Genomic DNA, 17,058 nt, shown 5'->3' with positions numbered 1-17,058 from the left:
GATAGAAGGTAGTTAAATCCATTTCCAAGACAGGGTTGCAAGGAGGGCTTTCTAATAAATGCAACCATCCCTGTGACTATTTTACTCCAATTGCTGTGAGAGTGTGAGTGGCAAACCCAAGGCCGGTCCAGCAGATGTTTTGCATCCTGCAGTGCTCCCCAGTACAAATACCAGTAGGTTTGTGACAGGCAATACCAGCAGTTAGTGGCCTCTAAATTCCCTTGTAGCATCCAATCTCTGGGCTTAAAGGTGCACTTCAGCAAAATAAAGTTGCATATATATCTGCCGCTAGTATTGTAGTTATTTGTTTAAACCATGTGTGGGGGACCTTTGGCCTTCCAGCAGCTGCTTCTGCTAAGAAATAACTCCCATCATCCCTGCCCATTGGGCCAAGCTTGCTGGGACTGATGGGATTTGTAGTTCAGTAACATCTGCCCACCTAGCAGTTTGAAAGCACGTCAAAGTGCAAGTAGATGAATTCTGCAGGTACCGCTCCGGCAGGAAGGTAAACGGCGTTTCCGTGCGCTGCTCTGGTTCGCCAGAAGCGGCTTAGTCATGCTGGCCACATGACCTGGAAGCTGTACGGCGGCTCCCTCGGCCAATAATGCGAGATGAGCGCCGCAACCCCAGAGTCTGTCACAGCTGGACCTAATGGTCAGGGGTCCCTTTACCTTTAACATCTGGAGGGCCAAAGGTTCCCCACACCTGAGTTACAAGGACAAACAACCCCCCAACTTCATATGACAATAGGTGGGATACCTCTCGCATGATTTCACTGAACATGATCCTCCTGGGATAAACGTATGGACCGCTGTTCTTAAAAATCTTGTGTGAACATACTGATAGCATCACTCTCTTGAATGTCCAGATACAGTCACAGTTCTTGTATGAATAACCCTGCCTTGCTCATGCATTCTGGTGCAAAGTAGCACTGAAGGCAGCTTGAAAGGCTTGAGGAGCCAGCAAAGGCAATGAATGTATACTACGGCAACTCGGAGCTACAAACAGACAGGACTTGAATTTTATTCATTTTTTAATAAATACAATTTACATTAAAGAAAAAAAGGTCTTCGATTTGTAGTTTTCACACAAGGGCAGAAGGGAAAGGGGAGTGGAGGGAAATAAAAATTTTAAATTCCAAACACAAAAATATGTGGGAAGGAGGTGAGGTGGGGAGCTTGTAAACTAGAATCCTTCATCTCCAGCAATGGTAGATTCTGAGCAAGACAGAACAGGATCTCTAGTCTTCTGCCATGGCTACTACAGCAGGAACTCGCAGGGCTTTTGTCAGGAGTCATCAGACAAAAAAAACCGAACATTTCACAGCAGATAACAACACATCCATTAAAAAATTATGCTCAAAATAAAAATCACCTACAGTTTTTACAATCCATGATTCAATCCCACCCTGCCTGCCACGCTTTTCAGTAAAAATGCCCTTTTTAAACTTATTTATCCCCCAGAAACTCATCATAGTGACTAAACATTAGAAGATTACAAATCCATACCCTCTTTATAATACCTGCCTGTTTTGTTTTTTATCCTTTTTTTTTTGTTTCATAAAAAACTATTTCTGTTCTTTAGGAAAGAACTTTATACAAAGAAAATATATTGTGAAATATCTTCGGAACTCCCCGTGGAGAGGAGAGTCATGTTTCAGCCTCAAAACCAAAAATAAAAAGGCAGAGAAAAATAAAGGTCAAGCCCCTGGGTCTCTTGGTAGGAAGGTTCCAGATGTGTTAGGAGCCTGCATCTGTCCACTGCAAGATCAGAAGGGCTAGAGTTCTTTAGATGGGTCTCCCAAGAATTAGGATATGAGCGGCTGCTCAGTATCACCTCCTGGATTTGGCCTCCTGGCTTCTGAGAACGGAGCTTTCCTGCTGCCAACATCCTGTGGGGTGGCCACTCCTCACTCATTCAGAGATAAGATTATGTCATCTTCCAAATCCAAATTATCTGAGCTGTCAGCTGGAAAGGGGACAAATGGGTTATTTGAGCAATGCAAAGTTTGTTATGTCAAAAAGACACCAAGCAGGGTAACTTGTTCCAAGTCAAATACAAAAGACCATGCACGGGCACCCTTTTGAATGGTATGCCATCTAGAAACCATAAACAATGTGCAAAACAGGACTGGTTTCACCACAAGCCAAGGCACAGCTCCTCATTATAAAGAGAATACTTACCACCAGAGTGAGATGCCTTCAGGAATTACTGAAAACACTCTAGAGAATCAGTACGTAGCTCCAAAATCCTCTGTAGTGGGGAGTAAAAGATGCAACGGGCACTAAAACAAGGTGAGTTTCCAGAGACACAGCATGGGTACAATATTTTGTTCCTAAGTTGAAGCGTAGACTAAGTATTTAGGGAGAAAGGCAAGGACAGGATTTAACTGACCGATGCTACCAGAGGAGAATGACTACCAAGGAGAGTCAATTTAGACAAGCAGTTGCCACCTTACAATCAGCTGCCCTTCACACCCACAAACAGCTGAAGTAACTGCTTATTTCTATTATATCTTAAAAAGAAACTTTTTGGACTGTTTTTAAATACAATGGAAGTTTTAAAGACTTTCCATACAAGGGAGAGGAATGAATGAGCTTGGGGGACTTTTATGTTTTGTACAACCCTGCTCCTGCGCATTCCCCCCCCTGTTTTTTGCACAAACAGAAGGTGGGTAGAATCACAAGTTGCCCAGCTGAAAACAGAAGAGAGTACCTCTTTTCTTGAGCAACTTTCCTCACCCAGCATATAATAAGTACCATATTTTTCACTCCATAAGACACACTTTTTTCCTCCTAAAAAGAGGAAATGTCTTGTGTGTCTTATGGAGCAAATGCATGGTCCTTGGAGCCGGATTGGCCAGGGGCGAAAAGCAGATTAGCTCTTTCTTTTTTAAAAAAAAAAGCACAAAGGCTAACAAGACTGAAAGAGGGAGTTGAAAGGAACCCGCTCAGCAGCTGATTGCAAGAGATCGGGGAGGGAGATAAAGGAGGCTAGCTCCCTTCCAGGCCCCACCCCCTTGCCCAGGCTTCCATTGTTGAATGTTCTGCAGACAGAGGCTGCAGTGACATGTGACTGGCTGATTAGATTATCTGTCTGGAAACTGTAGAAATGGCTCCCTTTCCTTTCCTAAAGAAAATACAGAACTATAAAAACAGGATTTTCTCCCTTTGCAAGGTAAGCTCAGCAACTTTGAGCTGATCCTCAAAAATGGAGCTTTCCCCCTTTGCAAAAAAAGCTGCAGAACTGTGAGCTGATCTTCCAAAAAACGGGGCTTTTCCCATTTGTAAAAGAAGCTGCACAACTTTGAGCTGATGTTCAAAAATAAAATAAAATGGAGCTTTCCCCCTTTGCAAAAAAGCTGCACAACTGTGAGCTGATCCCAAAAAACCAGGGCTTTCCCCCTTTCCTCCTCTAAAAATTAGGTGCATCTTTTGGTCAGGTGTGTCTTATGAAGCAAAAAAATACGGTACCGGTATAAGGTAAACCAGCCACAGGGGAAGCTGCTGTTGGGATACAGTAAAGTCTACCAGAGAGCAACTGGGTGACATGAATTATGTGCAATATTTGTGGTAATACTGTCTCCAAAATAGCACTTGCTTCTTGGTAAGTTGATTGGTACCGCACCACAGTTCAAGGGACAGGAGGAAAAACATTCTATGATCATTCAGGTGACCTGTTTCCCTAACTCTTGTGGAATCTGCCTAGGATATGGAGGAGTTGTCTTCATCAGCAGGATCCACTGAAACAACTCTGAAGAAATGCAAGCACATTCATAAGCAAGTCCTAACCCCTAGTTTTCCTAATGGGAGTCCTTGATGAGCTTTTTAAGGACACACTTTCTTCAAAACAACAAAAGCCACCTCCTGCCAGAATACCAGCAGAAAAAAAGACCAGGCAGGTCTTTTTTCAGGGTATGTGGAGTGGATATTGGCTGGCGGCACTCTTCAGAGGGAACTCTGCAAAGGTATATTTGAAAGTAGCAGCTCAGGATTCGGGTACAATAATAAAGTGTGCACCATTGTCTACATGAGATGATGCCCCGGGATTTGAGCGTCGGTGAAAAGAAGAGTGTTTTTGCAAGGCAAATAGAAAAACACTAACTCTGAGAAGGAGGTACCAATAAAGCACACGTGGGGACACATAAACACACCAGATTTACACAGCAATTTTTTAAAAAGGAAAACCTGGTTGGAATGGCTGAGCTTCTCTTTCATCTCTATTCCTTTTAATGTGAGGGTACAACTTCTTTGTGGACCATGAATCCCTAGTTCTCTACTAGTTTTTCCATGTATCGGTTATAGCTCTAAGTAGTCATTTTTAAACCCGAGTCTAACATCTCCTTTACATTCTTACCTAGACGAAAGCCCCACTAAACTCAATTAGATTTTTTTCCTGAGTACACATTGATAAGATTGCACTGTAAATGTGTTTGCAGCTTACATGATCTGCACTTTTAAGATCCAATCACAAACTTTTAGAATCCAGTATTTTCCTTCATCTGAATAATGAATGCAATGTATTGTTGTTCTTCTCTCTCTCATACTCTCTCCCTCTCTTCCATTCCACCCAACTAATCAAATCCATACATAAACAGTTATTGATAGGGCATGTGTGAAATGGACTTAAAACCAGCTCACAGCTAATGCTGTCATCAAAATGAGGACTAGAAACAGCAAACACAGTTTAGCTGGCTAGTGCGCCCCCATAAAAGGCAACCAGGCTGCAAACCAATCCCAAGGAAAAAGATGGATGCATTTTTGCTAAAGGAAGATGATGTCTGACCTGTGAATACATCTTCATTTGAGGGTGATAATAGATGAATAGGAGCACTTAAATTCCTTTAAATGTTCAGCAACCGAGTGGCATCTGCATGAGGTGAGCATTCTAGCGTGTGTCTGCTTACTATGCAGAATACATACTTATCCTCCCGAAGTGCAAATATGCCAATCTATTCCTGCATGCTATCAATGCCTGCCCTCTGGTTCCACACACTCCTCCCAAAATGCCCCACCAATGTCACATTTCCCCACCACCACCACCCCTTCTTGCAAGTGCTTCCTCCACCACCACCTCCCATGTTTTTCTTGATGCTTCACACTAAAAAGTCCCCAGAAGAGCAATGTCAGCCAAATACTTATTTTGCACGACAGATGCTAGACAGAAGCAACTGGGAGGACCCGTGATATGGAACAGGCAGATCCACGGAGACAACAGTAAGGTGGAGCTGTTTATTTGGGTTTGCATATTGTGAGACTTTGGAAGGAAGCTGCCTAGATGTGAGGAGAGGCAGGGTAACCATGCAATGAAATTATTAAAAAAAATAAATACTTTCAGTAATGCTCCCTCCTGGCATCACTAGCTTCTGCTGGAATGCCCAGGCTATTTTTTTCAGCTGCAATCCAGAACCCTCTAATGGGCTTATTTCCCTCAGTAATGCACAACAATTGCACAGCATCTTTTTAGATACAATCCATCTTTTAATTAGAGCTCTGCAACATGTCCTGGCGGGATGTGGACAAAATACCTACCACCATTAAGAACATAGAGGACTGACAAATATACAAGAAAATCGCTGGAGACCTGACAGGGTGCTTGCCCCCAGGTTCATGTGCCTGATTGCAGAGAAGCAGGGCTGCACTACAACAAAACAAGAGAAGAGCACACATGAGTCTGCTAGCAAAACCATTTTAGCTCAGGATGAACGGAAATGGGACCAGACTGGGACAGAGGGTTGTCTTCTCAAACAGTCCCAGCAGCACGTCACTTTCCAGGCATCCAAGGTCCTGCCTCTGCTAAAAAATTAACAGGAAACGTTCCAGCGATTTCACTGAAGGGAAGCCTCTCCCACCCACCCATAGCTTGCCCCAACCAAGACTACCTTAAATTTCCAAGATTACACACACAAGCACACCAGTTGTGAAATTTAAGAATTTTGCTCCAACATAAATGATTAGCTTTCTTGCTGTGACGTAATGCACAAAGTGCCCCTGAGAATGAGCAGCCTGCATTTCTCTCAGAACTGAGGAACTGCTGCCTGCAATGAGAAGCATGCAATCAAAGGGCAGGAAAGAGGATTCCAGGGCAGGTGACACAGCTTCCAGGAAGCCTGATCACCTTTTCTCACTGTCTATGTATAGCGATCTCTTTCCTTTCCCACCCTCCCAACCCTCTTTTTAAAGCACTGTTGCGACTTCTTTCTATACAAAAGAAACACTCTGTCCCTGCAATGTAGAAGTCCACTCCTCCACCACCACCCATGTCCTCAGCACAGCATTTCTCAACCACTGTTCCGTGGCACACTAGTGTGCCGCGAGACGCTGGCTGGTGTGCCGCGACGTGCGACGACGAGAAGGGCGATTTGCATTGTCACGTGCCTGGTGGCCGCCAATGTACAGCGCTGACCCGCCGGAAAGCAATATTTCTCCTCCTCTTTCCCAAAGCTCAATGCAAACGAGCCTGGCGGCCGCCAATACACAACGCTGACCCGCCAGAAAGCAATATTTGGCAAGTGTTTCCTACAGTCATAATTATAATATAGGGCGGCACAGAGTTAAATTTTTTAACTTTTTTAATGGTGGTGTGCCTCGTGATTTTTTTCACGGAACAAGTGTGCCGTGGCCCAAAAAAGGTTGAGAAACACTGCCTCAGCACACACATTTAACTCCCTTCCTTCAGGTGCCCATGCCTGCCCTGTGCTTAATTTTTGTCTCAGTTTACCAGCGTTAAATCCCAGAATACAGGATGTAATAATAAATAAGCCACCTCTGAGCATGTACTGAATGCCTACCCACTTCACTGAGCAACAGTTATCTGTCCCCTTAACAGACAGACACAAGCATCTGTGAGGATTTTTGTGGGGGGGAGGGGGGCTGTTTTCAGCTCATTAGCATGGCTCCCCTGTAAGATTAATCCCTCTTGCCACCGTCCCATACAGGTGGAACTAAGTTTGTTCTCCAAGCACAAACTATCCAATCCAATACTTTCTTCTCACACACCTGCTCCCGACACTTTCCAAACAACCCTATTTCCCTCAACTTTCAAGCTCCATCCCTTGCACCTCTCAATCCCCGTCCCTTTTTGATCTTCAAGAAAATGTTTTTAGAGAGAAAGAGCTGCAGTAGGTCAGGAGATTCAAAAAGATATGGGGGGGGGGAGAGACGGGGGGGCAGTATGGGGCAGATGCAGCAACCTCAAACAGAGGACAGTCAGGCAGCAACACAACTTGCTGGCTCATGCTGCTTTCAAGCCTCTGGGAACTTCTGCGTAGCTGCATGCTTAATTTTACAAAGCCAGCGACAGGCAGGCTAAAGGAAGGTAGTGTTGGCTATATTTGACTTGCTTCTTCTGTGCTGTGTGGAGTACTGATTGGGGGATTACTGCAGCTTGAGCCTGTGGCATGTTTACATGGAAATAAGTCCCACAAACTGACAACTACACCACCATTGGAAAAACTATGCCCCAGGCTCTCCCATAGCTCCACTGCTAGGGCATCTCAGCAATTCTCATTCACCAATGATTTACAGTTGATACTCTCAGGAAAGCAATGGGAAACATCACAATTACATGGCAAACCTGGTTACTGCGGGATCACCAACAAATACAAAAAAGTGTGAGCCACATCCACACCACACATCTTCAAACAGCCACTTGCAGATGCCTGGGAACCTGGACTGGGTTCCAGTTTAGTAGCATAGGTAAAAATAAATAAATAAGGCACATGTACGCTACAAACATCATGCCGTCAGTAACAACCTGTATGCACAGCTATCAGGCTTGTCACATGAGCTGAGGAGTTGTCCTATGAGAGTTAGCGAAAATTAATTCAGGAATCTGGGACCAAGGAATCTGGCCTGCACACTAGGCAGTGCAGTGCTTACACTACCTTTAACCTGTAGCATCTTAGAGACGAACTAAGTTTGTTTTGGGTATAAGCTTTTGTGTGCATGCACACTTCTTCAGATTGGTATCTTTGGTCTGCCCTGGACCTTTTAACTCTTTGGAGTCCCTCAAAGATTTAATTTCTCCCTATGTATACTTACTATCACCGAGGATCAGCTCAACTTCCTCATCAGCGTCAGAGTCTTCATCCTCTCCTTCATCTCCCTCTTCAAGCAGGTTGGCCAGCTCCTCATCGTCAGAAGGTGAGAAGTCGTTTTCTCCATCCTCTCCCGCATTCTCGTTGTTTTCCTCTTCCTCCAGATCAGCCTCTAGAAGCTGGTCAGTGTCCAGCTCATCAAGGTCATCAGTGTCATCCTCATCCTCGTCGTCATCTTCTTCCTGTTCCTCCTCCTCCTGAAGAGATATCAAGAAAACCCATTAGAAAAAACAAAAACTGAACGGGCTGAAAGCAACGTAACAGAGATAAGTGTGCTGCCATTGGCTCCTCCTGAGCAACAGCCCTCTTCAGTTGTTACGGGAGCAAAAGGTTATTAGCTAGCACTACATGGCCTTTGTATGTGCTTCTCAATTCAATAGAACCCTGGCTACCTTGAACTAGTCAGTACAATATTTTAAAATTTGCAACACAGCAAAAGACAACACAGAATGGGATATTTGGCAAAGAACATAAGGAGCTTAATTTGGTTTTGCCCTACATAACATCAATCCTATTCCAGGTGAAACAACGAGGAGAGATAGGTTTTGTGAATAAGAGGGTGATCCTGAGTGTGGGTTTTGTCACCGTTGATCTCCGCTATCTCCTAATGAGGAAAGTAACCACACTAGAGATAGGCACTAACAAATTTATTATGCTTTCCACACATGGCTAGTTTCCACTGATGAGAAGAAAAGACAATCCACATGCACACAAACTGAAAGCCACCCGTTTGCTAAGATTAATTGCTAACAAAGATAAGGGTTCCTAAAACTAGATTCCCAATGCCACTTCTTCTCAACAAGATCACCGGGACTTGTTAGAATATAGTAGGCCCACAATGTGCATTCTGGGTGTTCCACATGCAAAGGCAACATTGTGCAAAGTCAAAATGACACCCAGAACCACCCCTGCCATTTGAAATCTCTCAAGATCAGGGCCATCCAAGATCTCATGAGACAGCCCCACAAAATTTCATTGGAGCATCCCAGAGGCCTTGTGTGACCATCCCAAAGCCCTGGTAGCAAAGCTTGAAAAACTGTTTCCACCGTTGCATGTTATTCTTAATAAACATATATATATATATATATATATTACTAGCTGGCCCTGCCACGCATTGCTGTGACTAATCCCTGTGACTGCCCCCACCCTGTGCCGATCCATGATGTATCCCGCCACCTCCCACTACCCCTGGCTTATCCCTGTGATTCCCCCTGCCCTGTCCTGACCCATGATGTATCACGTCCCCTCTTCCCCCCCCCCACCGCCCAGCTCATCCCTGTGAATGGTCCCACCGTGTCCTGACCTATCCCGTCCCCTGCCCTCCCAACCCCCACCCACGTGAGTCAGTATCTCCATTTGGCCTAGTCTGTAAAGGCTTCGGCCTAGTATGTAAACGGCAGCCGAGGTGCTGTTGAGAGGGAAGGTTCTATAGGTGTAGTACCAGTGTAGCTGCCACTAGAGGGCGCTGGTTTGCAACCTGGTTCTTTTCCCAGCATGCACTTTTGGCTGAGTGGTGCGTTTTGGAACAGGGATTTTTTTGGGGTTTTGAAGCGGTTTTGGAGAAAAGTGGATAGTAACCCACATGCCCAGTTTACATTTTTATATATATAGATTTTGAAAAGGTTGTTTCAGGTGGACTTGTGAGATCTAACAAGAGCCTCCAGAGCCCAGGAAGCAAGGGTTTCCTGCTTGCTTGCTTTGTTTGCAATCCACCTGAAAAATAAGTGAAAGTTGCTGGCTATTGTAATTAAAAGATTCAAACCTGAAGTTTCATTTCACCCTGTGAAGCACACACCTTCTTCAAGACTGCATACAGACACATGGACAAAGCTGAAGGGATCGGTATTATGCACTCCAAAACTCATACTCGAAGCACAATCCGGTAATGTACAATCAATGACTGCAAACAGTGATTATAGTTCTTTAGGATTTATTTATGGCATATATTCAAATCTCACAAGCCTTCAACAAATGCACACTAGAATCATAGAACTGTAGAGTTGGAAGGGACCCCAGGGGTCATCTAGTCCAACCCCCTGCAATGCAGGAATCTCAGCTAAAGCATCCATGCCAGATGGCCATCCGTCCTCTGCTTAGAAACCTCCAAGAAAGAAGAGTCCACAAACTCCTGAGGGAGACAGTTCCAATGTTACAAGAAAGGAGATTCCGATTAAACAAGCTTACAAGTTTCTCAGTGAAGCACACCCTTGTCTGGTCAAGAATATGCCAGACACCCTCTTGTGGAAGAACACCTGACCAAGTCTTTTTCAGCTTGCAGAGAAACAGGGTTGAGTCAAGGACCTCCCATTCAGTAATATTGCATCCTGAATCCTCAAGAACACAAAAATCAGGAATGCATTTGTAAAGAAAAGCATACCACAGGTGACAAAAAGAAAGCAGGTCTCCCCATACTATTATATTCCTATACTTTGTTTCCATACAACTGACCATCTCACAAGGCAAAAAACCAGCATACCCTAATCCCATCCAGTTTACCTCCAGCTCCTTGATCACTGCAGATGGTGACAGCAGTCATGAAATTAAAAGACGCCTGCTTCTTGGGAGAAAAGCAATGACAAACCTAGACAGCATCATAAAAAGCAGAGACATCACCTTGCCGACAAAGGTCCGTATAGTTAAAGCTATGGTTTTCCCAGTAGTGATGTATGGAAGTGAGAGCTGGACCATAAAGAAGGCTGATCGCCGAAGAATTGATGCTTTTGAATTATGGTGCTGGAGGAGACTCTTGAAAGTCCCATGGACTGCAAGAAGATCAAACCTATCCATTCTTAAGGAAATCAGCCCTGAGTGCTCCCTGGAAGGACATATTGTGAAGCTGAGGCTCCAATACTTTGGCCACCTCATGAGAAGAGAAGAATCCTTGGAAAAGACCCTGATGTTGGGAAAGATTGAGGGCACTAGGAGAAGGGGACGACAGAGGACAAGATGGTTGGACAGTGTTCTCGAAGCTACGAACATGAGTTTGACCAAACTGCGGGAGGCAGTGGAAGACAGGAGTGCCTGGCGTGCTATGGTCCATGGGGTCACGAAGAGTCGGACACGACTAAACGACTAAACAACAACAACATCCTAATCCCAAAATTATTAACCAAAGGGAACGCCTCAGACTAGAGGTGCATCCCAACAATACTGGTTGGTAGAAGAAAATGTTTTAGAATCCATGCCTCTTTGGAGAGAAACTTATCTTCCTAGGCCTACAGGTAAAACCACAAGTTGTACCGTACAAATAAAAATATAGCTTTTGATCAATAGGCGACAAATAACATGTTGTATAGTACATCTCCCAAGCACTCCCAAACACTTCCTGCACAATACATCTGAGTAAGAAGTCTTCATAGTTCCTTTACGTTTCTTCTAGACCCCATAGCAGCATAGAGTTGGATCCAGACACAGAGCAAACCCACTGAAATCAATGAAACTTAAGTTTGTAAGGTATAGCTTTTTAAGTCTCACTGGTTTTAACGAGTCTACTACATATGACTAACTCTGCATTCAACCCATAGTATGTCCTGGTACATAAAGTCACCTTGCGAGAGTTTCTCAAGTCAAACAGCTCCTGAAAAATACCAAGTTTCAGGGAAATCAATTCCCTTTCTACCATGACCTCTTCCTTTATCCTAATTTATGTTTCCATCCATTAACTGGGGCTTTAAATTGTTCTGTAAAAACTGAGTCTATATTCCTTCTATAACTTAAGTGATCTCTGCTGCAGAAAAGTGAAACCATTTTTATGAGAATGTGACTCTTATTTTATAAAGCATCATTTCCCACCCTTTTAGTCTCTTGAGAACTCTAGTGAAGACATAAAATTCTTAACACCAGATGGAACATACAACGGAACAGAGGTTCCTCAACACATTTGACCATAATTTCACCTGGCTTCATTTGTGATCTACATTAGCTAAGCCCACACAAACAATAATTCTCTCACATGCAGTCTTGTGCAAACTGAGACCCAGCGTGTTAGTGCCGAGTGTGCCTGGGCCCATCGATAACAAATTTACTTCTTCTGACTTCTTTTGCTGTAAGAGACTAATACAGCTACTCTTCTGGAATTGCATTTTCAGCGGCTGGTGCTTCTAACAAATAATTCCATGCCCAACATTTCTGGAGCCATGGAGCCAACACAATGTTCACCAAAGCACAAAAGCCCTAATATAAGAATATTTTGGTTCCTATTTGACAAAGGATATATTGTGCATTATTATGGATAAAGTAGCCTGAATAAAATATGGTATAGGGCTTATATTTGATTTTACTCCTACCCATTTAGGATAATTTTTGTCACTTCCGAAATTAAGTTCTTTAATTAAGGGATGCAATAAGATCCCCCTTTTAATAGGTATCATATATTGGGGAATAAGAGATGATTTATGCTGGCCAGTGAATGATAAACTATGGCTGACTCTCACACGAAGAAGCCTAGGTGAGCCACAGGCTTATGCATGTTATCTCCCCATCTTCCCCCACTTAACATTTGGCCTCAGGTTCAGAAGAGACAAAAGCTTTTGCTTCTAATTTCAGCGAGCGGCCATTAAATGTTATGTCCAAACCTCAACAAATTGTGATTGGTCTTAACTAGAGTTTCCTGAAACAAATTGAATCCAAACCTCGTGTTGCGGACGTTATCCATGACAGAGGCACATCCACGACCCGCAGTGTTCGTATCCCGCAGCACTGCGTCTGCGCACACACGTGATGCAATTTGGCGCTTCTGTGCATGCACAAGCGGCAAAACCCGGAAGTATTGCTTTCCGGTACTTCCGGGTTTCCCGCGGTACACAACCTGAAAACGCCTAACCTGAAGCGTCTGTAACCCAAGGTACCACTGTATATATCTATACACAAAATATAAATGGAGTTCCTTCACAGAATATGTTTTTACTTTTGTCATACATTCCAATCTACAATAAATGAATTCAGTTTCATATAAAGTTTGTTATCCTTCATTTAATCACAATGTATGTTCATCTTAATGGCTGCCCTAAAAGCATAGATGCCAACTCCCAGATTGAAAAATCTGGGATCGGTGTGGCGTGGCACTGGAAGTCGCGCTGCGGCCATTTTGGAACTGGGCAGAGCAGCACCAGAAATCGCTTCTGCGCATGTCCAGAGACTCCAGACATGCGCAGAAGGAGCCTCCCTGGGCCGGTAAGAATCCGGGGGATTTACGGGGTTTTTTTTTAATCTGGGCTGCCAGCGGGAAACGGCTGGAAAAACGGGGGTTTCCTGGGGAATATGGGAAACTTGGCAGCTATGCCTAAAAGGTGAGGTGGAAATGTATTAACTAAAACTATGCCCTCTCTGAATAGTCATACTGCTTTTCCAGTATTAAACAAGAAACATTATTGTTACTTTCCTTCCTGTGTCTTCCCCAAACCTTATTGTGGAGGCATGAATCCCTAGGAAAAAAATGGGGATGAGTGGGGGAGAGAAAGAGTTCTCTCCCCCAAGCTTTCACAACTCTACCTTATCCCTAATCCTTTCCTCACCCCACACCAAGTTTGAGTTCATATTGCTTCTTTGATCGTTATAGAATGTGTTCCAGACAAAACTATTTTAGTGGCTTGCTTTTTTTTTTTTACCTTTAGCTTTCAAAATCCAAGTATACGTGCAAATTCCTCATGGGTCATCGAAAGCAAGACGCAGAACTGACTAGGCATATTAGTACACATTAAGCAAGATTCTTACCATAGGCTTCTATGCAGACCCAGAAGACATGGATAGATGGGACACACGCAACACAGCAAACAAATTGTCATAGGTGCCAAATTGGGGTGAAGAGATAAAACACAGTTATTGCCATTCTACAGCTTTAGCCAGTTAAAACAGTAACCACTTATCTACAGTAAATTGCAAAAGTTGTTTCGATATGTAACACACGTATTGCCTTTATCCTAGGCAGCAGGTTTAGGGAGTGACCCTTAGCCCAAAGGTGCCTGTTGTGCCTGGAGAAGGTTCAGTCCCAGGCAGCATCTCCAGCTGGAAGGACCAGGTAGCAGCAGGCAAGGTAAAAGAGCTCTTTCTGCCTGATACCCTGGAGAGTGACTGCCAACCTGCGCAGACTGCACTGAGCTATACAGACAAATAGCTTCATCTGATATAGGACAGCATCTGATGCTCCCTGACAAGGCAAACCTAAGGCCAACTTTTTATCCCCCCCCCAAAGAAAACCCCCACACACTCATAATTCATAAATTAATACTAAACCAATTACATTTTTCAAAAGTCCTACACTACTAGCTTCACTTCTATTAAATGTGTCGGGCATGCCTTTATACTGAAACTCTGCTACGGGATAAATCTGTTCAGTTTTTTAAAAGTAATAGTTAATTGTGTGTACAAAGTGATCCACAGTGAGCTAGTCATTGAAAAATGAATATTTGGGCATTAAATGCTCAGCCGCTGGCTCCCTCGGCCAATAATGCGAGATGAGCGCCGCAACCCCAGCGTCAGTCATGACTGGACCTAATGGTCAGGGGTCCCTTTACCTTTAAGTACACCTGTGGATAGCCTTTATAATGCCATTAGAGTTCTGCCAACAGTATCAGCTTACTACACTGTTAAGTGATTGCTGATCAACTGCTAATGTTGGGGACAGTTTATTTGGTATGTATGTATTTATTATTATTGGTTGTTTGTATGCAGGTCTGTCATTTCAATTTCTGCATTGTTCTTGAATGCAATGGATTTCATTTTATTGTCAGCTGATGAAGAATCATCCTTGAAACAGTTCATCTATCTAGGAAAAACTGTTCTGCTGTTATCGGCTGCGAGCTCCTATCACCACATATTTGCAGGAGATTGACTGTTGAAAGGCATTTTGCCTCCCTCGTACTGTTCTTTGATAGTGACTGACCATGCCTACTATTTCCGTTTATGGCATATTTATTTGACTCCTGTTATTTGTGACTTTATGCATGCATTACTTGTTTGTTTTTATGAACTGTGAAACAATATAATTTTTCGTTAGCGCATTATTAGCCGTGTGTTGCATATGGTTGTTCAGAGCATATACCACCTACAGTACACAATATAAGAATGTATGTCAGGGTGGCCCATAGGAAGTGGGACACAAGAGTACTTTGACACGGAACCTGTCGGCCGCAAACTGCCTTGTCACGCCCCGGGGGCAGGGGGAGCCCAAAAATTGACAGCCCCCTGCTCCCAGTCCTTGTGCCGCTTTCGAAGGCCAGCTAAACGAGGCACCGGAGTTTGGAAAGGAGGCAGGGGGACTCCGGGACCTTGGGTTGGAGGCCTCACACCTCCTTCTTCCCAAAGCTCAGTGCTTCATTTATCCAGTTTTGGGAAGGCAGCATGAGGGCTGTGGGAAGGGGGGTCAAATGCTGCCAGAGGCTGCCCCAAAAGGCCTCAAGAGCTGCACGTGGCCCTCAGGCCACACAGCAGACCACTCTGCTGTGGATATGCAGGCCCACCCTTTAGAGGTGCTATACTGTTTTCCTTTTGGAAAGGCAAAGTCTTAAGTATTCAAAGTCACCATTCTAGAGAAGAAAACATCCACTTACAAGTAACAAGCAATTAAGGTCCATAATCTAACAGTTCAGATGACAATACCCCTCACAAAAGTCTATCGTGCTACACCAAGCACAATGCCTCAATTCTCCCAATGAGAACGACATGGGTGAAAGGAAAAGAAGCCTTGAATTACTGTGCACTGAAAATGATTATGGGCTAGAACAGCTTGTCACAAGTGAGTGCAACTCTTGCTTAAGATGACCACCTGGTCTCTGCACTAAAGGGATTTTAGACTCACCTGCAGATATCCATATCAAGTTCCTCAAATAGTTGCATTTATAAATAATTTGGATCTCTGCAAGGCTACCTACATTAGCTACCTTTCCATTCTAGCAGATGATAAAAAGGATGGGACCATTCAGAATCATTTAACCCATGGCATGCTATTATAGGAAAGGTGGTAGGACCTGGGTTTTTCTTGATCACTTTCATCACAAGGCCCTAAAACGTGACCATGTTGTGGTACAAAGGAAGGATTTATTGGCAGAAGTCAGGTAAGCCACATGCATAGGCCCATCCCTTTTTGCCAACAAGCCCCCACTCTGCCTTAACTGTACTGCATTTATGCACGTTGAGCAAGACTTGACAGGCAAGAGTGGCTGGCTCTATGTACCATTGTGGTAGAGTGGCCACACTAACTATTGCCACAATGGGAGCACCACACAAACTGGGCTTCACTCCAGAACAAGTTGGATGCTAAGACTCGGCTCTGCTGAGAATGCCCTGAACATGTGGAGAGTACCTTTCCAGTATTACTTAGTAACCGGCTATCCCACACTCTTGAGAACAGGGCGGTCTTCTAAGGCAAAGAGCTTGCTTCCAAATGGCATTGGATACTTGATGCAACCATTTAAAGAGAACGGTGGTCATGGCCAAGGCCCATACATCCCTCCACAGACAAAACATTATCCAGTTTCCAAGTTGCGTGTCAATAGCTGAACTATGGAAAAGGTTGATCTTGGCCACTGACATGATGCTCTTAAAAGGCAGATGTCTCCAAGGGATGTGAAAGATGTAAGGTGGAAGAAGCATCTGCACTTGCCTCTCTCCTGAAGCTGGAAATTTTCCTGACCTACTCCCCTGACTCCAAATACATCCAACTGTAGATAGTGAACAAAGCAAGATGGGGAAATCCTGTACCTAAAAGCTAGACAGAGGTTAGCTGGGGGGGCAGGGGGCTTCAACTAAAGGAGCCATACAGTACTAGGAACCATTCGTCCATCCAAGGCCTACTTGATGGAAGAAGACCAAGTGTGATTCCAGAGAGAACACTTTTTTTAAGTTTCAAAAACACTGGTAGTCCCCATTCCTCATCCCTGGCAGCCCAAATGGCAAATGAAGAGCTAGAAGAATTGGCACAGCTCCAAAGAGGTGTGCAGGAAGCAGCAGGGAACACACCTCAC

At 44.1% G+C, this 17,058-nt stretch overlaps 1 protein-coding gene across 1 annotated transcript in view; it reads right to left on the bottom strand.

The window, feature by feature from the left end:
• Window positions 1-999: 999 nt before the first annotated feature.
• Window positions 1,000-17,058, bottom strand: part of DCAF1 (DDB1 and CUL4 associated factor 1) — a 55,475-nt gene continuing 39,416 nt past the window's right edge. The window contains exons 23-24 of the mRNA XM_060271526.1: window positions 8,043-8,295; window positions 1,000-1,968 (exon numbers count right to left, since the gene is read on the bottom strand). Coding sequence (XP_060127509.1) covers window positions 1,910-1,968; window positions 8,043-8,295 — 312 coding nt within the window. The 3' untranslated portion in view covers window positions 1,000-1,909. The remainder of the gene's footprint in view (window positions 1,969-8,042; window positions 8,296-17,058) is intronic.

This window comes from Zootoca vivipara, chromosome 2 (genome assembly GCF_963506605.1).
Source record: "Zootoca vivipara chromosome 2, rZooViv1.1, whole genome shotgun sequence".
Classification (NCBI taxonomy): Eukaryota; Metazoa; Chordata; class Lepidosauria; order Squamata; family Lacertidae; genus Zootoca; species Zootoca vivipara.
Note: the sequence above shows the minus strand (reverse complement) of the source record. Positions and strands in the feature narration are given on the sequence as shown.